Source organism: Pagrus pagrus, assembly GCF_965226575.1.
Source record: "Pagrus pagrus genome assembly, chromosome: 18".
NCBI classification, from domain to species: domain Eukaryota; kingdom Metazoa; phylum Chordata; class Actinopteri; order Spariformes; family Sparidae; genus Pagrus; species Pagrus pagrus.
The window spans coordinates 17,156,500-17,184,477 of NC_140202.1; the positions used below are offsets into that span (position 1 = coordinate 17,156,500).

General features: G+C 41.4%; 2 protein-coding genes across 4 annotated transcripts in view; one reads left to right on the forward strand and one right to left on the reverse strand.

Annotated features, from left to right (window-relative positions):
• Positions 1-419: 419 nt before the first annotated feature.
• On the reverse strand, positions 420-26,938 carry cnksr1 (connector enhancer of kinase suppressor of Ras 1). Of its 3 annotated transcripts, none has more exons than XM_084380811.1 (21): positions 26,871-26,938; positions 25,040-25,197; positions 22,389-22,591; positions 21,945-22,029; positions 13,713-13,754; positions 13,498-13,617; positions 11,439-11,498; positions 9,894-9,962; positions 9,590-9,715; positions 7,853-7,977; positions 6,749-6,894; positions 5,638-5,801; positions 5,482-5,515; positions 5,075-5,250; positions 4,824-4,897; positions 4,326-4,397; positions 3,947-4,017; positions 3,130-3,191; positions 2,943-3,033; positions 2,466-2,647; positions 420-1,511 (listed from the first exon to the last, which is right to left on the reverse strand). In XM_084380811.1, the coding sequence occupies exons 1-21, from the start codon at positions 26,920-26,922 to the stop codon at positions 1,068-1,070; spliced, it is 2,556 nt and encodes an 851-aa protein (XP_084236937.1). In that variant the 5' UTR covers positions 26,923-26,938; the 3' UTR covers positions 420-1,067. The 3 variants fall into 3 exon arrangements, with proteins under 3 accessions (XP_084236937.1, XP_084236936.1, XP_084236935.1); XM_084380810.1 differs by having other exon boundaries at positions 2,466-2,644; positions 5,626-5,801; XM_084380809.1 differs by having other exon boundaries at positions 5,626-5,801.
• rps6ka1 (ribosomal protein S6 kinase a, polypeptide 1) overlaps positions 26,921-27,978 on the forward strand; it is a gene marked incomplete at its 5' end in the record, with an annotated part of 57,006 nt that continues 55,948 nt past the window's right edge. The window contains one exon of the mRNA XM_084380815.1: positions 26,921-27,061. Coding sequence (XP_084236941.1) covers positions 26,921-27,061 — 141 coding nt within the window. The remainder of the gene's footprint in view (positions 27,062-27,978) is intronic.

Genomic DNA, 27,978 nt, shown 5'->3' on the forward strand with positions numbered 1-27,978 from the left:
ATCTAGAAGAAGAACCAGGTGCTCAGTGCAGTGAACCTGGCACAAGTCTGAGTCACTAATGAGCCGTTGTTGAGGAAAGGAAAGTTTGGAAAATGTTTTTACTCATACAATTCAGTGAATTTGCCAGTTAACCCCAAAATCAAAAAAAAAGTTGGGACACTGTGGTTCTTCTCACATCATATTCATAATGAGTGTACATTTACAAATAACGAAAAATGTTTAGTTTGAACATTAAATATAATGTTTTTCTCTAAAAGTTTTACGCAGCATTCCAACTTTTTTGGAAAACGGGGTTATACTGCATAAACAAACACACAAAAAAAAAACATTGTGGATAAAACATCAGCTTGTCGCCCATTCAGTCACTCCGACCTTGCTCTCAGTAGGAACTTCACGACACGTTTCAGCGATCATCACGCTCCCTTTTTATTAAACCGATGAATAATACAGTGAAAAGGAGCAGGGCTGACATCACAGCACTTGAGGAGTCATCTCTTGTCTTGCTGCATCCATGGCAGACTTGGGCAATAAGAAACACTGAACCAGACCTGTCACACAGCTCTACCGTACAAACAAGTCCATGTGCTGGATGTGGTGAAGCACAGTGTTCTCCACAGGGGCTAAAAAAAAAAACATCAACAACAGTGTTTCGGACGCAAATTATGTGCAAAATATCTCACATGTATACCTTTATTAAGGTAATGTCAATTAACAAATACATACAGTATTTATAGTGAAACTGTATTTACAAATCACATTACAAGAGGCATGACTTATATTACACTGAATTCTAAGAAACGTTCTACTTTTGATCATCAGAAGAACAAGACGGCCTCAGAATCCTCATAAATACACACTGAACTCAGGGTGACACTTGGCAAATTGTTCTTTTCTCTGTTGTAAACTCGTCATATTATCGTTATGTCGCTGGGTTTTAAATTTGCAAGTCAGGTCTGCACCGATGCATTTCACTCGATTAAAGTGCTGATTTAATGGCAATTTTAGCTAATCCTTTCAAACGAACGTCTCTCACACTGTTGCCACTCCGCAGTGATGTGACTCTGGTCTTAAATGTAGAAGTAGCCCTCAGACACTTCTCCGCTCTCCACCATTTCACTCAGCTGTTTATTTATCGACTCCTGCAGCGATCCCAGAGACAGTTCTAACACCGGACTCGACTCCGCGCTCAGAGAACCCTGCGGGATCTCCAGGAGAACATCAGACGGTTCCGCGTCCACCAACTGCTCCCCGTCGCTGAGGCTCAGTCTGTATGCGCCCTCTGTCTCTGCGGTGGCTGTTTCCGTAGCGACAGTTTCCGTGGCAACCTCCTCAGTGGGCGTGTCCTGCGCTGACGCCTCGTCCAGTCCTTCTCTGGAGGCCTTGAGTGCGGCCGCTCTGTCGATCTCTTGAACCAGCTCCTCGTGGTGCTCCTTCCACTGACGGTACTTTGAAGCTGTCAGATCAGAGTCCTCTAACATCTTGTTGATCTGCAGCAGCTCCGCCTCTTTGGCCTGGAGAGGAAAAAGGTGTTTTGGTAACCATGCAGACGCACTCAAATATGACTCTGACCGCCTGAGACCAACAACCCTTCTGTAAAAAGTTAGCATTTCTTATTTATCCTTCATCCTTTATTTAACCAGAGTTGTCCCATTGAGATTCAGTGTCTCTCGGCCTGGTCAGGATGGGCAGCAGTAACAAAGTAAAAACGTTTGGGACAGATAACATCTAAAAAAACATACCAGACACAAAAAATAGACTCAAAACATTCAGGGATTGGGGGCTAAAAGAATCAAACAAAGGCTCTAACGTTGTAAGAACTTCTGAAGTAATCTTAAAAATGTCAAGAGAGGGTAAAGATTTCAAGTTAAGTATGCCTTACAGCTCATTCCAAGCTTTAGGGGCGAGGAAGGAAAGAGGATATTGGACGCAACATTACTGAAAGCGCACATGTTTTTCTCCTTGAACACAGTGAAGTCCATTTAACCATTATATATAAGTTACATTGAACTGAACGGAGACGTGATAAACACCTGCATCTTTTCATCAATAAACCCCTAATTGGATATTCACCACCCTTCACAACACTCATGCTGGATTGAACCACAGGACCATATCAAAAACTCACTCAAACAACTGTCTTATGCTTCAAGTGGGTTTGTTCTAACCTTGGAAAATCTGCCTTTCGCTTTCGTTCACCAAACACATGAAATTATCTACATAACATTGTCAAGATTGACAGAACAATGATCTCAAAACACTTTACCTCAGTGTGCAGATGTTTTTCACTGGGTGTTGTCCTTTTGATTTAACTTCTTATGGACTGATTTTGTTTGTGGCCCATACTAAATTAACTGTATTTGTCTATTAACTACAAAATTAGACTGAACGCAGTTGACCTGTGTCAGTATATCATCATATGGCTTGTGCTTGGACTGATCCATGTGCTGGATGACTCCTCTGCTCACCTTCAGAGTGCTCTGCAGGGCCCGCAGCGTGTGTATTTTCTCGTTGATGACGGGGTTCTTGTTGCGTCGGATGAACGACTTCCTGAAGTGGTCGTGCGTAAACGGCTGCTCATGGCCTATCAAAGAAACTCCTCCTTCCTTTATGTTGTTCAACATCGTGCTCATCTCGTCTTCTGGCCCTGCTTATCATTGGGACAATGGCACAGACAGGGAGGCAACGTAAGAACAAGAAAGAGCAGCGGGGTATCATTGACACCATCAAACAGATGAGGCCGGTGACAGCTGATTGGGCAACATATCCACAGGGTTGAGGCAAGGAAACAACATGTCATGACGGAGATGACTTTTCCTCTCACACATTATTAAAACATCTATCAGACAGACTCAGATTAAAGAAATTATTCATCGAGAGAAAGAAAACAGGAAAGCAGCAAAAGAAACAAGAGCAGAGAGTTGAGACAGTTACTCAGGACATACCTGTTCCTTTGCTGCCCCCTGTTGAAGGACTCGATAACGGCACCCTGGGTGTCTTCCCCCTGGGGCGAGGCAGAGTGTGGGACTGCACTTTCTGAGGCACAGAACGACACACACAATAATCAGAATGGTGCTCCAAACGGCGCGTGTGTCCGTGTTAATGAATATATAAGCTTCAAACTGTGCTGACCTTGTGTCGTCTGCGGGGCGAAGGTGATCTCTCGCTTTCTGATTCGGTCTCACTGTAACATTCTGTTCGCCAGAAAAACACAAGTGGTTAAAAGAGTGATATTACCACAACAGATTATATGACATGTGCATTAAAAACAGTTGGCATGCATCAAAGTAAATGTACGACTTTCGCTAATTTAATTTCGACATTACATAAAGGAACACTACAATCCTGTCCATTATTGTGTGACACCTCATCATGCATTAAATAGACCCATTTTATGATCCTGCTTTGAACTAAGTTCATCTTTTTTAACATCACTATCTTTATTTATTTCTACTGGTTTCTTGCTTTTATGTTAAGATCGTTACAGTATTTTGATTATCTGTATTATTTTATGTCGTCTGTTTCTGATTATATTTTCTCCCATAAAGCACTTTGAGCTGCACATTATATATGAAACATGCTGTATAAATTGAAGATTTCGGATTCAAGTTTAATTTAATTGTCATTATGCAACACGAGACTGTATTGTGAAATTTATGTTGTAATTCACTGATAATAATCAAGTCATAAAAGTAACCTATTTATGGTGAAGGGTTGAGGATGAGTTTAAGTTGAAGTTTCTTCTTCTTTTTCTTCTTCTTCCTCTTCTTCTCATCATTATTATTATTATTATTATTAGTATGAAACCCAAAATTGCAAGTCCAGTAAAACAGATTATATAAGCACCAAAGACAATGCAAGACATTTTGGATGAGTGAGACAACTAAACACATATTCAACTGCTTTCTTTTTAGTACATATTTATGTCAACAATATAATGTCTCCTCACCTTCTTCATTATCTGGGCCTTGCTGGAACTTCTTATGCCTCTGTATGGCTGGGATCAGACAGTTAATCCACCTGGAGAGAAAAATATAACAAGTCGCTGTATGTCAACACGAATAAGGCCAATACAATTTCTGGAGTCTGAAAAGTCAACTGTAGGGGGCAGCGCAGATCAACACCTGTCAGAGTCTAATTTATCTAACACCTCTTATGTGCTCAAAAAAATTAATGAATGAAGACATGATACTTTGTGCTGATGCACTAAGTCTACCAGCTCTATTAAACCACCTTAGCTTGTCAATTTAGGATCTGGAAAAAACAAAGAAATAAAAAGAAGATAAACAGCCTGATCAAGGCTTTAGTCTGTAATCAATCCGACTCACTTGCTCATGTCACTGACATTGTCAGCAGCGAAGAAGAAGTTCTGAAACCGCTGGTGACGCATTTGAAACACGCTTGTGGGGAGAGAGAGAGAAAGAGAGGGAGACAAAAACATGACTCTCTGGCTACCAGAAACTAATTACAGAGAAATTAAAACACATAAATCATGCACACATGCAAAGTAAGTCCTTTGTCAGTAGAGATGAGTTTCCATGAATTCACAAGACACAGCATCTGCTTTCTCATTAACAGTTAATCTTAAAAAATAGACAAAAAATTGTTTTCACAGTTTCCTGCATCACGTACAGCAATGTCGCATAAAGCCAGATCATCTGACAGATCATCTACTGTGCACACAGACAATAAACCTTCTGTTTCATACTAGACCAAAATACTTTTTTATCTCTTTGTTAGTATCTGCAAAATACCAAACCTCACATATTCCTCGACAAAATGTTAAAAAGCCGGTTCATATGATCCATCATGGAGCTCATACTTACTATTTTCGCTTGTGCTCTCCAGCGCTCTCTATGTTGTAGCTGGCGATATTGACAAAACCCTCTGCCTTCTCATCCTGCAGAAAAAAACAAATACACAAGAGCAAAATGAACAAATGAATATTATTTACTCTGACTCAAACTAAAGTTATTATACAGCAAAATACTAAAACAACAGTGTTTAAATCATCTTTGAGACTATATGACATAATTTGTTCTGGTTCTGGAGAGGCTAAACATTCCCCTAGTTTTACCTGTTGGCTGGTGTACCAATAAAGGGCAGGCCCCTTGAGGACGAACCAGAAGCGCTGCCACTTCTGGGTGAGGAAGACACTGCTCTCCTTCCTCTTCTTCCACAGCCAGCCGTCGCAATCGGGGCGAACCAGCTCACGGCAGGACACACGACGCCGACTCAGAGCCGTCGTCATTCCTGGGACGACGGAAAACAAAGTTCAACAAACACTGGGATAGGGAGATTCTTTTGCACCTTTGGACATTGGCCTTACTTATTCCTGCCCATCTAAACATCTTCAATGGATAAACACTTGTGCATTTTCCTCTATTTTTCATCCTAGCATGGTACAAAACTTGGGATATTTGCCTCAACAACAGCTTTACAGTTTTCCTGACATTCATATGGTATTACAGCATGAACTTTTACCTTTTGTCGAGCTCTTATCTCTGTCTTTATTTCCCTAAGGAGGGAAGAAAAACAATATATTCAATGTTTAAAATGCTGGGTTCAAAGTGTCTAAAATGTCTGGTAGAAAATGTTTTCTTGCATGTATATGTTTTTTGCTCTCACCATGTGACCCACCATTTCAGGGCAGGAACTTATGCTAGCTGTTTCCTGGTTGACTCTCTGAGGTGAAGAACTTCTGAATGAATCGAATATTAAGGGAGACGGACTTCTGGGCGACGGCGACCGGTCTCGTCTCAGTCCAGGGGAGAGCCTCGAACTCTCGAAACTTTCAAAATCCCCTGAGGAACACACATGTATGTGATCATCCTGCATAAACCATCCATGGATTTGTGAATTTGGGTCAGCCATCAGAGATCTACGTTTAACAATCTTTTAGACAATCATCTTATCCAGGCGACATGTCTCATAGGTTTGCATGGTAGTATATGCTTATTTTCAGGTTAATAATTTTATTTTGGGTTACTTCTAGAATAGGTTTACATGCTTTAATGCTCAAAAAACACATCAGCACACTGCCCAGTGCTGCAGCTCTGTTTTAGCTCCTGTCTCTTTAAGGCCCCCCCTCCTGAATACCCAGTCTGCTACTGACTGGTCAGCTCGCACACACCTGAGCCAGCAACGCTAACAACAACAGAGCAGGTGTGCTAATTCAGTTTAACGCCAGGCATAAATTATGCAAATGTATGACATGGTGACATAGTGTGATGTCACTGAATGAAAGACAACTGACGAGGCGTTTCAGGAGCAGTGATTTCCGTGGGAGAGAGGAGCTTCTGTTCGTACAGACCTTGACCTTTTTTAACTTTCAAGATCTTGTATATAAAACAGTAAACGTCAGGAAAAAAGCATAATAGGTCTACTTTAATAAAGTGATTAAAGAAGAGAATCCTGGACATAATCTGAGGTTCAAACACTGAAAGCTTTTTTACTACCGGATGATTCATACAGACTCACTTGTACCATCTACACTGCTTACAGAAAGATCTCAGGGCAAAAGATCTCTTACATTATTTAGCATTTTAACATATTTCTTGATATATTCAAAGGGCTTTAGTGGTAGTTATCCTTTTATATCTCCTTAACAAAGACCACCTGTCTCTGCAAAACCCTCTCTGCTTTTAAACAACTGAAACAAGACTCTCTCTTTCAAAAAAATCATATAGTTCTGAAGACTTTTTAAGGGATGAAAACATCTTGCCAAAGGCCCAGAGTTCCCTTTTCTTACCTGAAGCTGACAGCGGTGACAGCCCCCCCTGTTGGTTCTGATAAGACGTGAGCGTCAGACTCCCCTCCGGGTCCTTGTCAGAGGGCAACTCTGATTCCTCCTGTCCCATAGGCTGCTGCTGTACCTCTGGCCCGTGAACGGCTCTCCTAGAATGAAAAAAAAACCAAACACCAATCAAATCAACACATTTATGCTACATTCAGGTGCTTCGGAAAGATTTAGCTGCAAACAACAACTGGCAAAAAGGGTCCCCGGCCAAGACTACAATACTATGTGACGATGTCTTTGAATAAAAGATGAACTGCTATGAAGTTAAACACCGTAAACAACCTGTATTGTCTTTTTAAGAGGTGAAACATGACTCTAAATGGCAGTCGTCTAAAGTTTCTACTTGTTTTTCTCCCTTAAGACTGGAGTTGTAGTGACTCAGGATGTGACAGGATTATTTACAACCTTAATGCACCATCCCCGCCCACTCCCTTCACTTTGTCTGAGTATGCCTGCTCTCCATCAGCTCTCGCTTTATCCTCTCCATCACTCTTCTCCCTCCCTTCTCCGATTTTTTTTCTTCTTCTCCCTTGTTTGTGTCTTTCTTCATCTCTCTCAATCTCCCTCATCAATCCGTCTTCCTCCTCATCCCCTCCTGCTCTCTCATTTCCAGTCAGCCGTGGGTTGTGGGTGCGCATATTGGAATTTGTGGCATTTGCTGCGTGACCTCATAGAAAACCTACCAGGTCCGGGCAGATTAACCAGGTCAAAGGGGTTCGTGGGAGGTGCAGCTCTATTGAGTAAATCCTTGGTCGCTTAGTGAGGCAAACTTACGTCCAACCTGCTCTGAGGGGAGTTATGGAGTGAAGTTCCCACGGACCAGACCGTTCTTTTATTGGGTCATACAGGAAATTAAAACATTTTCTTTTCATATTCAAGACAGAATATATTTTAGATTTGGAACCGAGGTTTGACGCATAAAAGTTAATTCACCCAATTAAATACCTGACAAATCAGGAAAAAAATCATCACATTGATGCAAAAACCATGTTAACATCCACTATTACACACAAAAATGTAACACACATCAGACATAACGCTGATTCATGCTCTCACCTGAAAGACAGGGACCTGACAGAAGCTGCTACCCTCTCAAATATGGAGTGCCTCGGATTCCCTTCCTCTTCCTCTTCCTCTTCCTCGTCCTCCTCTGACCTCTCTTCCTTCTCCTCTTCCTCCTTCTGAAGCAGCAGAAACACAAGCATGTGAGTGTGCACGCTAAACTGTGTGTGTGTTTAGGGGTTAGCGGAGGGGTAAAGAGGCGGATGTCATGTGGATTGAACTTGAACTTCGGAAATGAGAAAACAACACAGGCAGGCACACACGCACACACACACACACACACACACACACACAGTAACACAGTCTATGAAACTCTTCCTCAAAGTGGGGCATCCGGTGAGGCCAATAAAGCAACAGCTGATTCACATCTCCTTATGTATTTTGTCTCACCCTACGGCGGTGATGGGATCTGAGATGGTAATGGTCACAAGGGGGTGTGAAATGCAGTGTGCGTGCTCGTCTGCAGTGTGTAATTAGGTGTGCAGCTCAAAGACGAACAACAGTCGGCATAGTGACTACTGACAGAGTGTTAGTGTTTATGGAAACGGATCCCGAGTGATGGGAAACGGGAATCGAAGAGGGGATTCTCGTGAAGAGGGAAGGTTCGGGTTCCCCTGACATAAACTGTGTTAACAGTACACACTGTGATTATCCTAGACTAAAATTAGCCGGTTGAAAATTAAAATTACAAGTGTGTAACAGTAACAACGTGGGCTTAGGGTTTCTCCTAATGACTTCACAAAGACAACTGATGAATTAGGTGTTCGAGCCCACAAGCTTCTGAGGGAAGTTATGGAAAAAAAGCCTACAAGAAGAGCGTAATTCCTGAGAAATGTCATAGTCCCTGTGCGGGCCCATCATGAGTAATATACTGGTATGTGATGATATGCTTAATTTTCCCAATGTTCGGTCAAACTGGGGTCATTTGAGGAGATACTGTGCGTGACACATCAATGAGAACGCAAATAAATTGAATGTTCATTTGATATCAAGACATTATAAATCTTTGAGATGGGCCTAACAGTGAAATTCGGCTATTCTTTTAACTTTAATGTGGTCGTTAAAGTCAAAACTAACCACGTTTCAAAAAATTTAATTTGGAATACACTTTTTTCTCAGGACATAATCATATTGAATGTCCAAAATGGGAAGTGGCTATTCACCTTTTTCATATCCGCATATATTTTCACAGAAATCAAGCCTTTTGTTTTTAAAGACATCTCATCAAGTGTTAGTTAGAGGGAAATGAACGACTATCATTATAATCATCATCCTCTGGGAACCATAAGTGTTTCCAACCAAAATCCCTGGGTAGTACAACTGATCACTGGACTGGGAACCGGATGAATCTGCAAGCTTTTATTTGCTCTGGCAGATACGTTTGGCCCGTTCCTGTGCAGACAGATTTCCCTCTTTCCTGGATTGTGTGGTTAATCAAAACCTTTTATCTGATATGGGGCAGGTCTGATACAGTCTATGGTTTGTTATGACTGTCGGTGAGCCAGCCGGGTTTGAGCGTGAGCAGTAGGGTTTTGCTGAAAGAGGGAGGCTGGCTGTAAGTAAGCTTTAAATTATTTCACCTTAGAAGTCAACCAGAATCTGTCTCTGAACACCTTTAAGGCAAGAAATAAGCAAACAGTATAGTCAAACTTTTCATTTAGCTACTTTGAGAAGCTGACTGAGTTGATGGAGTGATGAGGTAAGTGGAGGAAGACATGAATGAACCCTGACCTCTGTGGAGGAGAGCTGGAGCGGGTGTCTGCGTCGCACCGATGCAGGAATCTTCTTCAGGACCAGAGTCACTCCGCTGGGATTCTCCCGCAGCTTCTTCACGAGGTTCGCTCTGCTCCAGCCCACCTTATGTAGCACAACAGACGATTATTCCAGGTCGAAGGTGACTGTCTCACTTTCCAGGAACAGTAAATGTACAGAGGCCTTCCTCAGTTGCTTTGGAGCTTCGACAATTCACAGCTCGTACTGATACAAAGCCTCAGACTGAGAGGACAACATGTGTACACATATTGTTAACACTCACCACTATCTGGTCGTTGACTTGAATCACTTCATCACCAGCCAAGATCTTCACATAGACATCAGATGAAGGCTGCAAAAGGAGAAACAAAGAAACAAAGCTAATAAAAACTAGTAATAAATAAAACCCAGCAGAAAATTGTTCAGTGTAACTTTTTTGGGTATTTTTCTGTACGTTTTAGGGACAAATGACTCATCACAGTATTAACCAAGGCTGATTTTATAGTTGTATGGGTGCTTTCTCAGTCCACAGATCATGCACACAGGCTGTACACTGTGTGTGTGTGTGTGTGTGTGTGTGTGTGTGTCCGTGTCCAGTGGTCACGTCTCTTATTAGCAGCCAGTGATGTAGCTGCAGTAGCAGGGGAGTCGAGGGTACTTTGTTGTTGACATCATGGAAAAATAACAACTCCATCTTTCTGTCCCACAGGAGAGCAGGAGAGCTGCCCTCGCACTCATTTTACAAGCCCTCCTTACTTAGGCTGATAAACACTCCTCCCTCCATCCATCCATCCCTCCATTACTCCTGAGTTCAGTTCACAAGCCCCTTGATCCAACTGATCTTTTCTCAGATCTTATCTCTGCTGTTGCCATGGGACGAATTTACTTTCACAGAGAGGCCAAAAGGATTAAATGAAAACAGATTAAGATATACAAAGGCAATTCACCACTTTTCATTTAATAAATCCTGTGTGCTAAATTTCCCTGTGGTTCCATACGTTCCACTAATCAGCTATTATCAGATTATTCAGACGTAACTAGTCTGATATGGCCTGAAAAAAGTCTACTAATGCAGCCTCCAACCTCCAATTTACAGATAAATATAAAATAAGCCGTGATGTGTCATATACTGATAAACAGTACATGCAGTATGCGGTCTGCAGCCTCGGGCAGATATTAATAAATACAAAGTGTTTGCACTTCGAGGGATCAGATTGGTTTCAATTTCAAGCCAACAACTAAAAATAAAGTGTCACACAAAAGTACTTCCAAGGGGATTTCTGCCTGGTCCGGAGCTCATGCTTCCATCATAAATTCATCCAAATTAAAAATGTTATACTTCAACTGTACAGAGCTGAATTCATAGTAGAAAAAGGCATCATTGTATGATTCTCCTTGCCGCCAAAAACATCCACTAAATGATTTTTTTTTGTCACGAGTAGAAAAAAACATTTATAATTCTCCTTCTTTATTTTGGTGCCTCACAACCAAAGAAATACTCCCACTAGCTTCTAGATGAGACAACCAACATCTGCGTTTAGCAGATCAAACCTTCTAATAGGAGAAGTGTAAACGGGACCCGAGCCACAGAGTCGCAGCTTGTTACCTGTTACACTCTGACACGAGGCACTTTGGGTGTCTCTTCACGGGGCTCTAGCAGAAAGACAAACTGTAATTGAAGTTAACCTCTCGCTCTGGAGTTGGAGAGGAGCAGAGGCGTGAGTCACGCTGCTCTACAGAGGATTGGCTAAGAGTGCTGAGATGGCAGCTGTGGTTAACTCTGTGTGGCTGAGTCGACAGTGAAAGCAAGAAAATAAATGAGTCTGACCTCAGCTGCAGTTCCGGTCACGTAGTGGTTACTGGAGCCGGTGGACGATATCTCGATCCCCTAAGAGAGGGTGAGAAACAGAAAGATGTTACATTTCAGGCGGATAAACATTCAGCTTTGCAACACGCTACTTCAAAATGATTCATCACGATGGACTCATAAACATTGCTCTATCTTCTTACTGTCATCACTGAGATATTGACGTCTGTCTCTAAATGTATTGATGGCTCAGCCTGTAATTACCCATCAGCCCGCCTTGATTGATTATTTTAAGTCGTAATGGGCATGGGGGAGAGCCAACTAATCACACCACAGAAATCAATACGTGCCACATGACAACAGAAACATGAATGGATTTAAACTTTGAACTGAACAGAGCAAAGGCTAAAAAAAACCTCCCATCGCTCATAAACAGAGCATATAATTATCATTCCCTGAATCATGAAGTGAGACAGAGGTGGGAAGTAACAAAGCGAAAATACTAGAACAGATTTTTCAGGTATCTGAGACAACTTTTTACTTTCGCTTCCCACACTTGAACACAAATACCTTGCTTTCGACTCCTTACATTTAAAACAGGCTCGTTAGTTTAGTTTAAATGCATCTGAGGGGAATTAAAAGCAGCGACTCTTCTTAAAATCTTCGGAGTGTGGGCCTATTCATCACCGTCGCTAGACATCTAGTTACTTCTGTCTTTAGACCAAACCAAAAGCTTTTATGCTATCACGAAAACATTAAAAACAATCACTTCCTGTGCTTTAAACAAAGACAGATGCCAGCAATGGATCGGGACACTGGCAGAGTCACTATTTTGTTAGTTCCAGCGGTACAAATCAACAATGCACAAAGCTTAAAAATGATTTCACACTTCTCCCCTGTGACTGGATTTCATTTAAATTTGAAGGAAATGAAAGAGGAAAGAGCTAGCTTTATTTTTACATTCAGTTATTTTATAAAGTGAGCAGGTGTGCGTCAGGTTTTTGTACATTCATCGTGTGTGTTAAAATCCATCCTGCCTCTCACTTCCCTTTGTTTCTGCTTCTAGTTCCCATTACTTGTAATCACTTAGAAGGCAGACCTCGTTATCGCTGATGCGCTACGATCAATTTCTCACATGTGCAAAAATGATCCTGTCCCACTGCAGAAAAATTGCCAAGAATTACCCACATCAGTTCAGATAAAGCCCGCTCCCTTTAAGCCACCCACAACAGTTGACACAAACACAAACAAGAAACTGCTAGTCTACGGCCTCAGAGGTGATGAAGTGGAGCTAGAATAATGTGCAAATTAGCTTTTACGACGACACACCGGAGATTATTAGAAGGGCCAATAGAGCGAGTGAGCGAGCACAAGGAAATGGGTCTGCCATTATCATCTAACATGAGAGATTTTAACCTAATGGTCTGAGTACACAAAGGGGAAGGAAATTGAAAAAAAAAAACCATATTGCTCAAAATTGCTCCATAGAAATTAAAGGACAATAGATGATGTAGATAACAGGCACAGAGGAGAGCTATAATTGTTGTACCCAATGTACAGACCGAAGGCTAAGGCTTTAAGAGAAGAGAAAGGGCCGGAACAGAAAATTGTTCATGAACAACTAGACGAGGCAGGAGGTTTAGGAGGGAATGAAAAAGAGGAGTCCTGAAAGAACCTTGAGTCAGATGAAAGAAGACACGAGTGGAACCAAATGATGGAAAAACTCCAGGCAAGAATGAAGGCAGGAAATGAGTGCTGAAAATGAAAATGAGAGAGAGAGAGAGAGAGAGAGAGAGAGGAACAGTGAGATGCAGAATAGGACTGTTAAGAAACTGGTGAAGCGACAAAATGGTGAGAGGATTTTTTAAATTATGAACGGATTATAACAAAAGAATGATTCAAAAAGAGCTTGAATAGGACGAATAAACAGAGCTGACGGAAAACCTCTGACTCAAGTTCATTTTTCATACATAGCATTTTAAATGTCTTATATTTGGCAAATTTACTGTACTTTACTGTAAAAGGTATCGACATTTAAAAATAACAAAAGGCGACAGTTTTAAGAGCAAGAAGGCTTTACCAGCTGATCACCAGGTGCGACAGGCACCAGGTCCACGCTCTCGAGCTGAGCGGTGTGGGTAAGAAGTGACTCGGGGCTGGAGTTCAGGATCTCATCACACACTGCCACCAACTGACGGCACTGGAGGGTGAAACAAAACGCCATGTACCATCAGTAACATCTCACACAATCCTTAGCAAAGTAGGTATAAATCTAGAAACACTTGGCACACTCACCACAGAGATGATGTCCTTCTCCTTATCATAGACAGTGATATCCTGTTGGATAAGTGGAACGACATGACATGAGTTACATCTAAACAAAGCAGAGTGCCAAAATGACACCGCAGCAGCCTATAATGATGATATTGATTTGTGAAAATGGGACAATCTGACTCAAAACTCATGTCCCATTTCCTCTTCGCAGCATGAGTCAGGAAGTGAAAGGCAAACTGTATCCAGAGGCGAGAGACCTCACTCCAGACCTGTACTGGCTCTACTGGCTTTTATCATAGCGGTGCTCTCGTATGTATAGAAAAAAAGACAAAATACACACATATTACATCAAATTTGCAGTCAAGGAAGTGGGAAATCCCATTAGCGGTGTGTGATGTCTACCTAATCCATCGGTTTACACTAATCCCTGCGAGCACACATGCGTATTATGTAATGTACAGGCACAGGAAGTGGTCACAGTTACAGTACACGAATCAGTGGGACTAAACTGCTTAATCTGCGGTTGGGATTGTCAATGATCCTATACAGGCATTAGTATGAGGGGGAGGCTTTGAATGACGGGGGTTAAAAGAGAAGAGGGTAAAATGTCTTTACACCATATCCACTGACAAGACGTATGCCACATATTGTACCATTAAGCTAACCTAAGCTAATTCGCAATGTTTTACAGTGTGCTGATAGTTACATAAAGGATTGTAAAGGGAAACTAATCCCTGTGAAATGTAACAAGGGCTAAACGGTGAACACGGTTGGATTTCTGTGCTAATTAAAGGCTGTGACACAAGGCCGCAGGGGAGGGGTACGACCGGGGGAGGTTTCTGTCGTGATCACTGGTCAGGTCAACCTGTCTGCTTGGTGTTTGTTTGTTGTGTCACTGTTCACCTGGAGCGCTTTGAGTGTGGACTCTTGAGAGCGGCAGGAGCTGTGACCATAACAAACCACTAAAGTCGTGTATAAATACCCAAAGATGTTCAGATGTTTATCCTGATCCCTACTCGAGCAAAGTAGCCTCGTCATGGCACATATATGCAAGAGTGATTAATGTGAAGTAGTTAGGGCTTCAATCATCATCAACAGGAAAAAAAACAAACACTTTGAATTAAGGACAGCTATTTAAACCAGAACCTAAACAAGCAACTTAAAAATAGTTTCTGAAGGGCCGGCGCTGTAACCTTCCAGCCAGGGCCAGCTGCTTAAGTTACCAACAACATATTATTAGTGCAAACAGACGCAGGTGAATGCATCTGAAAATAGATTTAGGGTTACTTTTAGCCACAGAGAGGAGTCTGAGCCACATGATGATACCACAGGAAACTTAAGGCAACAATAAGAAAACAAGAGTCTAAAGCCATGCTGGCAGCTCTGTGAGGCCGATGAGTCACAGTGATACTTGAGCTAAATGGCCACAATGACTGTCTGATGTTTAGCAGATATAATGTTCATCTCAGTTGAGTGTGTTAGCATGCAAACATTCACTAATAAGCACTAAATGCAAAGCAAAGTTGAGGCATTGTGGGCATAAACAAAGCAGCCTATCCTCACCCCATCCATTGTTTTGGGGAATAATTAATAGTTAAATAATTCACTGTCAATTACTCACTGTGTGCATTTTTTATATAATTTACAGTGTGTATTCTTCTCCTTTTGCACTGCTCCTTTAATGGCCTTTCATTGCCCTTTTGACTTTGAGAGAAACGCACAAGAATCCCAGTGTACCTGTACAGTCCTGTCCCTATGCAAGTGGCAATAAATCTAAATCTAATCTAACAATCTATCCTGAGGGGAGCGTAAATGGCTGTACAATAGCCATCTCAGAATACACCATGGTTTCACAGTATATATGGTATTACACAAATAACATATTTATGATCAGTTATAATTACCCTTAATGAGAGAAAAAAGCAAGGTTTTTTGGTTGACGAAACCCTTATTATAATTTCACAAATTAATATGTTCTGACAGACATGAAACTTGATGTAAACTTGAAACATAAGTTTTTAATAATGTAAATACAATAGAATTCAATACCCTAGTTTTGCACATGTACACGATAATCATCCATTTTGCATACCACGGTATACCTTAAAAACTGCTACAACCCTACTCACAACTGCAAATGTAAACCTTTAACATAAGTAAACCCAAGTTGTCAATCATTCTGATAGTAGATATATTTGACCAGTGTGGTGGACCGAACAGTCAACCAGCTGAGCGACCTTGCCAACAGAGGCATGCCATGGCAAGCTTGGCTAAACATGTGCTGAAGCTGAGGTTTGAATCTTTTTCCGTCATGCATCATCACTTCTACCTTTGCTTCACTGGTAAAACCCCTCCGTGCATCTCACCACTGCGTTATATTAATAAGAAACAACTTTCAAAACCGCTGAATTCTGTTGTATTTGAGGTCAAGTCAATGGAGGCTTCACCACAACAGCGCAACCTGTTCTAACATACTTCTTTCTCACACTACAAGAAGAGGAAACAAGACATTGTTGTGCGCGAGGGGGGCGACAGGTAGGCTACACTTCTGCCTTGAAACTGATGTAACTTCAGGAGGGTGTGGTGGCAAAACAGAAGCGCAGTTCTTGCTGGTTCCTCAGTGAGGATGTCTTCTTGACATAAAGAGTATCCGTGTGTAATATACAACCAGAAATTCATGCAGACAAAATCACTGTCTGTCTGTCTGCTTAAATGAATTATTCAGCAAAATTCAAAAGTCCCCAACAGCCTCCAAGCATGTGCCCGCTCCACTTGGCATGCCTCTCCATTGATCTCTCTCTCTCAATAAGATATCAACTTAAGTGCTGTAACACAAGACTGTCATATCAGACAGTACAGTTACTGTAGAGATGAACCACTTTCAGTTCTCTATTAACTTAAGTAGAACAAGAAGCTCAAAGGCAGCTCCGGTCTTTCAGTGACCCACATAAGACTGTAGGTGTGGCACCTAAATAGGACACTCATAACTACAGATTCCTTCAAGAAAAAACAATAACTTCATTATGTGGACCTTTTGGGGGCAGCTCTGTACCCAAACAAGAGCACAAATGTTCAAACCAAACTGACATTCAGGATTGACCTTAAATTCCACCTCATTGTAGCTACAGTAGTTACATATTAGCTACAATTGTCCTGTAGACTGTCAATAAATGGTGGACAATAGGACATTATTCACATGGCGGCCATTTTCCTCTGAAAATCCAGGGTGGGCCCTGGTCCATAAACGCAGCGTATATCGTTAATAATAATTTCTCTGCTTCCTCGTTGTTCAGCAACTGAAAAGACATTGAATTGTAAAAATCTGGAGGGAAATTGGGTAATAATTCAAGGTAAAACATCGTATATGATAACCCATTAGCAGCAAATGTAATTAGCATTTTACCACTTACTAGCCAACATTACTGCTTGGTAGTGTTACACAATACACAATGCATTGCATGTAATCAAACAGCAATGTTAGCTAAGGCCCGATGCCCCTCAAGATTTTCACCATCCATCATCTTTTTAGTTGGTGGTCAATTGGGAAGAGTTTAAATGATAACAATTTTTCTTTTTATATGACTTGCAACCTGGAATGCAGCAGCATAACGTTATCCCAGCATTCAAGCTTCCCCCCTTGAACTCGGTCTATTCTATTCCATGCAGAATGAAGAAAAACAAGAAGACAAAAGGGAAAAAAAAGAGACAGACACTCTTTCAGAATTGTCATAAAAGGTGAACAGAATGATGCCCTGCCCTGTAAATTTCCTTACACCACCGTCACTCAGTAAGGAGAAAGGTCATGTCTTGTGCTGTGTTGTGTTGTGCAGCATGGTGTGCGGCTCGGTCAGGTGGTGAGCTAACTTTTGCAGCAGCGCTCTGTGCCTGAAAGCTGTTCTCTCAATAGTTGTCTTGGAAACAAAGACGGGCCATTATGCGGGCGCAACATTCATAGATGAAAAAAAAAAAAGCAGCGGACAACAAGAATGAACACAGGCATGCATGGACACACATATACAAAAAGGCGGAAACTGTCACACAGATATGCAGTGGCACATGAATGAACCTGCGCAGGCGAACACAGAGTGTTTATTACACACAATTAAACAGATGTCTGCCTTTTCCTTTCTTATCGTCATCGTCTGCAACTTTATATAGGATATATCAAAGACTTATAACTGAAAAGTCTTATTGAATCGAGTACCATCATTTTCTGTCTGTCTCTGCGTGTTTGTTTACATACTTACACCTGATATTTTCTATTTGCCACCAGGTCACCGACTTGCTATAAAAAGACTGGGCGATATCTCCGTGTTAGATCTGTTTCGCACCTGTTCCTCACCTTTCCATCCAAATTTTGCCTTTCGCAACTCGTCTCTGCAATGGATTTCATTTGTGCTCTCTTTTTCAGCACCATAAATAATAGGTTATGACATCCAAGCCTCTTATTTCCTCCATCCTGAGCTTTAAATAAGTCCTCCAAAGGCAGAGACTTTGTCAAGTATCAACAGAGCAGTTTTTAGTACGTTGTTCTCTCTTTTTATATCGTTCCGGTCAAACAAACACGTTACATAACCAAAATGCCACCTTTTAAACAAAGAAACACTCAGTTGTCTCAGTAGCTCCTGGCTCTTCAAATATTCATGTGGTATTAATATTCAAGCATTTATCGTTAAAATTGCCAAAACTATATTTTCATGTGATGGTTCATGTGCCGAGAATGTTTCAAAAGTTAGATTTTGCGACAAAAATGCCCTCCTCCTCTTATTATGAAATCACCATTAAACTCACATACCTTAATGTAATGCTCAGAAATTCATCCTTGCTCTCATAGCCAAGCTCACAGTTCACAAAGCCCTCTTTATTTCCTCTATCTCTTCTGATAGACTTGGATGGCTCGCTGCTTGGCTGGTTCGAAGCAGACTGAGCGAAACGGAGACTTGGCAACATTAAGTGTGGGATCCCAACAACACCAGCTGACTACTGACCTTGATCACCCTCAGGGTGCGAGGAGAAACACACAAACACTCAGACGCACTCTAGCCAACAGGAAATAAGAGTCTTTTCTTTGGTATGAAGGATGTGGTGGCACTTCTGTGAATGCAGTTATCCAGAACAGGACGTCACGATGAAGCCACAGCTTCATGACAGCATGTCAGACAAGTTATACTGGGGATGACGCAAGCATCGATTGGCCAGGAGCTAATTTTGAGAAGCCATGATAATGCTAGTCTGTATGAGTGTGACGGTAAATGCTACATTACTGATGTATTCGCTGTGGTGCAGGGACATACGCATGAGAGGATGTAATGTCACTCAGTGGTACAGTACAAGCTACATGTGTGTGTGTGAATTCAAACCGTGTGTCTGAAGGTTTATAATGCTATGATGACAGTTGAAGTGACAGCCTGAACCCATGTGTGTGAGATTTCTCATTTTCTCCTGCCTGTTAAACAGGTGTGAGGGCTTCTCAGCTGTCCACAACTGACCTTTTAGCTCACCTGCAAAGGTTTTCTTTAAATTAATAACTACACAGCACCAACCAAAACAGGTACTGTGCAGCTTTTATATACAAAATGAACCTATTTTTAATTAATAGTTAAATAACTAATTAACCTAATGTTGGTGGCATTAAAGACCTCACAAATTCAAATCAAAAACTACTTAAATACTTTTAAGGCCTAAAATTCATAAAATTGAATTCAAGATACTTTAAGACTTTATAAGGGCCTGTCACTCTGTGCAGTTAGTTGCTATGTGGTCATTTTAAAGCATTATTATGTGGAAATTGGCATGTTGTGCCATTTGGCGCCCCCCACAGTTTCTGAGTGCAACACCAGTGTCGTAAATACAAATCCCAGGTCTGCTAGAATTTGACAGACGTAACGTAGGTGCTAACTACAAACAAAATTAATTACGTCATAACAATGTTGAGTGTTTAAAACTTGTATGTTGAAGTAAACATGTAGCGCTGCGATCCTACCCTCTCACTGAAGTTACATAGTACTGATACAAGTGATAGGGGGAGGAGTGGCTGAGACAGACACCATTCACTCTATAACTCTATTACAAGATACTGTACCATCAGAAAGATTTTTTAGCATAAAGGTGCTTTAATCTGTTTAAACTGGCAAGTAAGTCCATATAAAAACAAATTGACATGACTCTGAACTGGACAAAATGCTCTCGGTACATAAAATCTTCTTCACTGACAATGATTCCTACCTTGAAAACACCTGCGAGCACAAACACACAAGTGCGCACAAAGTTCAACAACAGGAATTGAGCAAACAATGGCCAGACATTACCAAACGATGATCAACCTCGGAGAGGGACCAGCAACAAAAGCTGTGAAGGTTTTAACTGCTAATCAGTGCCATGCCTCTGTATGTACAGAGCGGACAATGAATGAAAACAACAGGCCCAAATCTGAATCACTGCGCGGCGGCAGACAACATCCTTTCAGAGTCAACAAGCTCAGTAACACTCTGAAATCTACACTTACTTCCTTCCCCTCTGGTCCATTAGAATAATGTTACTGTCACTGTACACCAACGTAGGGACCGAAACTCTCATTTCTCGCTTGAAAGCCCTGTAGCCCTGTTCCAACTGTTGTACACCTGCTAAATCTGGTTCGGACCATGGTTATTATAGGGCTAACATTACTAACATTATTATCAACCCTAACACTAAATCAAAATCTACAAAGGATGTTTTTTTAAAACTTTGAATTACAGCCAACAAACAAAAAACAGTTTCAGTGATGTGTATTGGATTTATTTTGAGCAACCAAGCAAGGTGCAAAAGCAGCAAATCACCTTTAGAGGAGAATTATCCAATCAAAGAGGCGAGGTCTCTACCTGTCGTGCTGGGCAGGCGTCCAGAGCCGGCTATAGAGGGCTAAATATAAACTCCTCTCGTCCTCTTTCACCCACAGCGTCTCTCCACCACTGACTGCCTCCTTACCTCTATCTAATTATGTCTTATGCTGCTGCTATCTCTGTAGCTCTATCTTCCTGCTCTCTTCTTCACTTCTGTCAGGCTTTCTATCTGAAACGTCACCACAACGTCCCTTTCAGAGTCTATAGTCTCTCTCTGCCTGTTGCTCTCTCCTGTTCATTCAGCGCCATGCACTCCCCCAGGAGCCAAAAGTCATTAAACAGTCGCAGTGCAATCCCTTTCTCGCAGACTCCTCCTCCTCTCTCTGCCTTCCCCTTTGCCTCCCTCCCTCCCTCCCTCCCCCAGGCACTACGACATATCCAGGCCTGTCCCTTCTACTACCTGTAAACACTTTTCACCCACTTTACATTCATCCAGTTATAAATATTCCTCCAGTTCCTCTTTTTTTCAGACGTTTAATACTACCACACAAACAAATTCCAGACCTCATTTCTGGCAGTGCTTTCAGCGTAAGCTACTTCAAGGTACAGCCGCCTCCAAATATGCCAGGAATGTAAAGATAAAGAATACATTACTCAAGCTTAGCCGAGGAACAGGGTGTTCATGTGCATGGGGCACTGATTTCCCCTGCTGCATTTTAGAGGTTGATTTTAAAAAAGGAAAAGCTAGCCACACAACAGGTTGTAGTTCCTCTCTGGAAATTTAACGTGCGTGACTGTACCACTAGAAACGTGTTTTATACACGTGTGGTTCCTCTTAAGGTAAAACATGCACACATGCTCCTGAACATGTGTGCACTAAAGTGGACTGAACTACTATCAGTTTGCATTAAAGGAGACATGTTCATTTTCAGGTTCATAACTTTGCTTTGGGTAACTACTAGAATGCGTTCACATGCTTTAGTGTTCAAAACATATCACACATCAGTTTTCTCTGTCTGAACGCTCTGTTTTAGCTCCTGTCTCTTTAAGGCAGACCCTCCCGAATATCCAGTCTCCTGTGATTGGTCAGCTCACACACGTCTGACCCAGCACCGCGAACAACAACAGAGCAGCTAAGTGCGAGAGCGCTAAATCAATTCTCTGTATAATGCAAATATGTGACAAGGTGACGTAGTGTGATGTCACAAAATCACAAAGACCACTGACGAGGCATTTCAGGAGACTTTGACCTGCTTAACTTACAAAATCTTTTACATGCACAAGAACCTATATGATACACTGAAGGAAAGGGAAAAAAAGAAAAAGCATAAAAGGTCCCCTTTAAAAAAAAATAGCAAAAGTTTGATGGACAGATTTTAAATCACACAAGAGTTTTCTGCATTTAACTGCTTAAAGCCACAAATAGACCAACCTTGTGGACAATGTCTCCCAGCTCTCTGCAGTAGTCAAAAATGTTCTTGGCTGTGGTAAATCCACTGAGCTGGAAAAACTGATACCTGGAAAGACAGGGATTACATTTCAAATAAGTTTGGATAGAGACTTCAGCTTACTGCAAGCAAGCAGCACAGTTATTCACTTGCACACTGGTAATTGAAAGGAACGAAGAGAACAATGAAAGAGATTAAACAGAGAGGGGAACAGGTATCAGCTTTCTTAATAAGGGCCAACATGTAAACAGCAACCTCTAAATGACAGCCATCCTTTTTACACAAAGCCTGCAGCACCAAAACCTGTAGCCACAACTATTTTTATAAGACAGGGCAGAGAACATTTTCCGAGTAAAAAATAACTGCAGAATAAAATAGAACTTTGAGTGCTGTATATATAACGGTTAGATAACTCCCTCTAAACAAACCTGTTGAGCAAAGAGAAGAGTCCTTTGGCAGAGGTGATGAGCTCCACCACAACCTGCAGAACACCAGCAGGCAGCTTGGTGGTGCTGCCTCCATCGTAGCTGTTGAGGCGCCAGCGGCCCTGGATGCCCATCTGGAGGGTGTGGGAAACGGCGCGCAGCTTCTCTGTCAGGCCACGTAGGTTCTCTCCACCTATGCCATATGTCTGGAGAGCACACACACACACACCAACACACACTGGTGAAAAGTCTATTCCACTCCCAAAATACTCTTATGCTCTTATACATAATCAGTCTTTGATGTTTAATGTATTCCTTCCCCGCTTCCTCATTATGGCTCCTCAACACTTGGGCCTTGCCTTTGAGATGTATTTTGATTTACTGTGATATCATATCTTTGGTACTTTTGATATTATCGAATGCAGATATAGCATAGTTTTAAACATGTAGCAAAAAAGTACTGATACTTCTGACAACTGTAATCATCATATCACATCACACATAATATACATTAAACAGCAAAAATACCACATTACAAACTGTACATTCACCATATCATGTCATCAAAATGTAGATTTTTTAGCTCAGTACCCAAAAACAGTAAGAGAAAGTCATTTACAGAACTTTTTTTTTTAGAAATGAAAAACTGTAATAGCAATGATGATGTACTTATTTCCTCTCCTGCTAGCTACATCCAGGTGCCATTTTCTATATCGTGTCATATTGTACCATACCATACCGTACCGTATCGTATCGTATCGTATCGTATCATATCGTATCGTCTCATATCGTATTGTATCGTATCGTACGGCAGTCCTGCAATAAATCCCGTAAATAATAATCCAAGAAGTCATCATTGTCTTTGTGTCTTTGATAGTCTTTGTGGTGACTGTTTTAGTGATGTGTTAATTCAACTTAATGATCATTCTGGAGCAGAGCTGCAGGCATTAATCGATTAATCAGTTAGACAATCAAAAGTAAATTAATCTCCTACTATTTTGATAATCAATTCGGTCATTTTTCCAGCTGGTTCCAGCTTCTGAAATGTAAGTATTTGCTGCTTTTCTTTGGACAGTGATGAAATAATTGTTAGTTGCAGCCCTATTTTGGCAGCTGCCGGTTTGCTAAGAGGTGGTTTTAATATTTTGTCCACCACATTCATTTTTACTGATGAAAAGAAACACCTCTCAGTGTAACACAATACAAATTAACCAAAACTACCACATCAAACAGCAGCGGGGGACAATTATTCCTCCCATATGAAGACAGACCTCCTCTCTCATACGCCTGCCATCGCAGCTTCCTGCCTAGCTATATGAGACGTGACTCCTCACAACCACTACAGAAGTAGCAGGTTATTGATGTGGCCCACTCGTCGGTGGTCAAGAGGTCCGGTCCTGTCGGGCTTTGTTTTTATTCTTCAACCAGCCGGAACAATTTGCGTCAACAAGTGGCCATGAATTTTTCATGGTCTTGTCCACACTGTAGTTGTTAATTATGTAACCGTGTACTTGAATGTGTTTGGTCTGCTCCATGTGAGCATCTGATGGCTGCTTTTTATGAATGAGCTCAGTGTTAGCGCTTCACGGAGCATCAAGACAGAGAGGGGAGCGAGGCAGACACACACACACACACACACACACACACACACACACACACACACACACACTGTACTCAAGGTAAAAATCAACACGGTATATCTGTGTATGGATTCTTGTCTTGTCTTCCTTTCACACAAGTGTTGTGAAGCTTTTACTACAGGGAGACTTTATTCACACACTCGGGCTTGGATTAAACCCCTTAATGACTATTTCAATCAGTATTACGTTCATTTCAACAAGTAGACGACAAGCGGTTTAAGCAGGCTGAGCTGTCAGCCTTATGTTCACAGACTGTTACACCACCAGAGCTGGAACCTGGCCTGGTACCTTCCTACTCAATTAGTCCTTCCAATTAAACAAAGGCCGTTCTGGAGACACAAAAACACCCCCACACACACCAACGCGGCTATTTAAGTGTCCCAAAACTCCCTCTCAGAATCGGACTCGAAGGGAAATTAATTAGGCAGGAGGGAAAACAAGGGATAAAGCATCAAAGGGGAGGCAGAAGTCTGTTTTATTTAGCCGACTACAAACTTTCCCAGAATTTGCATGCGAAGTATCTGGCGCACGCTTTTGTATTCTAAATCTGCTTTGCTTGCAGTTGAAGTGTGACTAGCCCTTTGATGTTAGCTAGAAAAATAAAGCATCTTTTTTACTGTGATATGCTTGACTACAGGGGGTTATGATATAAAAGTGGAGGGCAAAGTGAGGCAATGCACTCAAACTTGCTGCATGTTGCCGAAGGCTCTGAGTGCTCTTGAGTGAAACAGGACTTGTATGGCAATAAGAGCAGTTGTGTATTCTGGCTGGATTTGTCAAACTGCTGCCGGTTCCACTGTACAAACAAGGGCAGGCTCTAAAAACAGTGCAATGGTGGAATAAATGCAACTCCGTGCTCTCATATCAGAAGATTACACAACACCGCAGCAAGACAAGAAGATGACTGCTCGGTAAATATCCAGAGCTCCACAGCACACAGCCTCTTGGATACACAGAGCACTGCTATGGACACATACTGTACACAAAAACACGTGATCCAGCCTCCTCCCTCACCAGAGAACAGAGTTTCTCCACAGCCTCCAGTATGAGCTCTTGGTGTCCAATCTTATGCACGCCCAACCTTTCCAAGTCCTGTGAGGTCAACTGGAGCAGATCCAGACCCGATAAACGCCACTCCGACACCTGGTACTGATGGAGGGGGGCATCCAGACCTGGCAACAAAAAGTACATATACTTAGGATTTAACCACATGTAGTGCCTAGGTATAAAAAAAAGGAAAGCCCACATAGTCGGAGAGTCACAGGCATGTACAGGCAGAGACATGCAGAGGAAGCATGGACTTAGAGAAAAAGAGGAGCAGCACGGCTGCAGGCATGAAAAAAAAAACGAACAAAGCTACAGTACATGTTGGGAGGTGAGGTGTGAAAAAAGTAAACATGCGTCTGTGAAGCAACTGACTTCTATCATTTACCTGCAAAATAATGAATCAACTAGATGATGATGATATACATACTATAAATATTTTTGAAGTAAAGACGAAGTGACCAAAACCACTTCAAAATAAAAGCATAATCAAATTTAACTGAGTGCATTTACTCAAGTAGTATACTTAAGTACAATTTTAAGGTGTTTGTGCTTGAGTATTTAGATTTTTTCTGCTCCTATATACTTCCACCCCACTACAATTTGGAGTACTTTTGCTCCACTACATTTATCTGAAAACTTGAGTGACTAGTTACGAGTAGTCAGTGCCAAAGTAGTGCATTTTTAAATAAGAATATTTTGGCAGCAATCAGATTTTTTAAAAAATGTAAAAATACAAACAAAACAGATAATGGGTCAACCCCACACAAATAAGATGAATTAATGAATAATTACTTGTACTTTGGATACTTACATACATTTATTGCCAAAAATATACTTTTGTTACTTAAGTACACTTAATATCAGATACTTTAAGACTTTTACTCGAGTACTATTTGTGTGGTTGACTTTCACTTGACTCAAGTCATAGCTTTACACCAGTGGCAGACTTAGGATGTCGTAAATGATTTATCACATGGAACAGCCGGTATTCAAATAATTAACTTTAGCAAAAGAACCAATACTACAAAAAAATACACCTTGTTAAGAACAAATCCTGAATTAAACAGTTTACTTTAAAAGTAAAGTCAGTTATATATTATTACATCACTGGATCATAACTCAGCACTTATTACTAAGTATGTTGTGCTTCAATGTTGTACTTGGCCCATGTGGAACTAATCTTGGCTATTTCATACAGTGTTTGTTACTTTAATCTGTGACAGTGCTTCATATTTTATACACTGATTGTTTATGTAGGTAAAATCTTAATCTGTATATAATTTTATCTGTAGAATAATGGATGTGAATAAGATATGAAGCACATTATTTCACTCTGAAATGTAAATTAATACTCAAATACAAGTACTTCAAAACTGTACTTAAGTTAGCTCAATATACTTAGTTACTCTCCAGCACTTGTAATAGCTCACCTGTGCTGTAGGCCAACAGGTCGAAGTACTACATTTTCCCTACAAAATAACATAAGAGTGCTTTAATCCATGCACTTTCTGCATATGACCCGTATAAATCAATCGGGCCAGTGAACGCAACATGTCCTAGAAACAGAAAGCAGACATGTAAACTACACTGTTTGATTTTACAGCTGTTGATCCGAACAAGGCTGTTGTGGCTCCTCTCGCTCAGCACAGAGGCCACTTCCTCATTCCACCTCCACCTTTTACGTCCAAGGGGATTTAGGTGGCGCTTTCTATTTCTGACCTGTCCGCCCGAGCCAAAGTACCTGTGAGGCGATCAAGGGGCACGAGAAAAGCGAGAAGCGCAATATGTTCCTCCTCACCTTGGAGCCACTCGCTCACTCTCTCCTCGCTCCACGACGTGATAGGCTCCATGCTCGGAGTCCTGCTGCAGTCGCTGCTTCACTTCCCAGCCGTGCTGGCCGACTTCTACCTCTCCGGGCTGCTGGAAGAAGAAGGAAAAGTTGATCCTGATTTGGAGTCGGACGATGACGAGTGGCACTCCTTCCCACAGGTACAGGTAAGGAGAGTCCCCCTGCTGTCAGCCAATAGCGCGGAGCTGTCAGGCTCGAGCAGGAGCGAAGACCCCTCCCTCCTACACCCCCACCTTTACCCCCACCCCCTTCTTACCTGGAGGAATAGTGTGTGTGTGTGTGTGTGCGTGTGTGTGTGAGTGAGTGAAAGGTGCTGCAGCTTTAATGCTTCATAACTTCCCACATAGTCTCATGCGCAATCACGTCATACGCGCGGAGAAGGCGCGGGGCCTGTGGTATTACACAGCAACATGTGGAAGACAGGGGTGGACACAATAACAGAAACATCTGTACAGTATAATCCAATACACTAACTAATAATGCTACTTCTGAGACAGTGTAGACAGAAAGGTCCAGGTTAACACTGTTGAGTGTTGCATTTAATTGTATTAATGCACCTTTAATAGGAAAATTAAGATACAAACAATACACAACTGCTGATGCAATTCTTCATTGTTTGCCTTAAAGGTGCACTATGTAGTTTTTGGGGGAGAAATTTTAATCAGGAGAGAAAGATCTTCATTGGCTGTTGTTTATGCATAAACAAATTAAATAAACAAACTTTCTTTGTTTTTATTTAATTTGTTTTTTATGACTGAATAAACAAACTGACCTTAAAAGACAACACAATTTCATTCTGCGTTACTTTGTTTATATGTGGCGGACCCTGCCACCTTTCTAGCTTCACTCAGTGTTCTGTGGACCTTATTTTCCTCTGAGAACAGCTTGTTTATTCAGTCATGGAAAAAAATAAATAGTTTGTATGCTACCTCGTTATAATTGTAAATATAAAAATTCCGAGTTTGAATTTCTTCTCCAAACCTACACAGCGCCCCTTTAAACTTAATAAACTGTCACAAGACTTGAAGGGAGGGACAACTTGTTCTCCTTGTACACA

Coding starts and splice junctions, on each gene's coding strand:
- cnksr1 (XM_084380809.1), bottom strand. CDS start 26,922: ATGGAGCCTATCACGTCGTGGAGCGAGGAGAGAGTGAGCGAGTGGCTC. Junction 9,716..9,893: donor AAGTCAACGACCAGATAGTG/GTGAGTGTTAAC, acceptor GTGCTACATAAG/GTGGGCTGGAGCAGAGCGAA. Junction 5,802..6,748: donor GTCACCGCTGTCAGCTTCAG/GTAAGAAAAGGG, acceptor TGTGTTCCTCAG/GGGATTTTGAAAGTTTCGAG.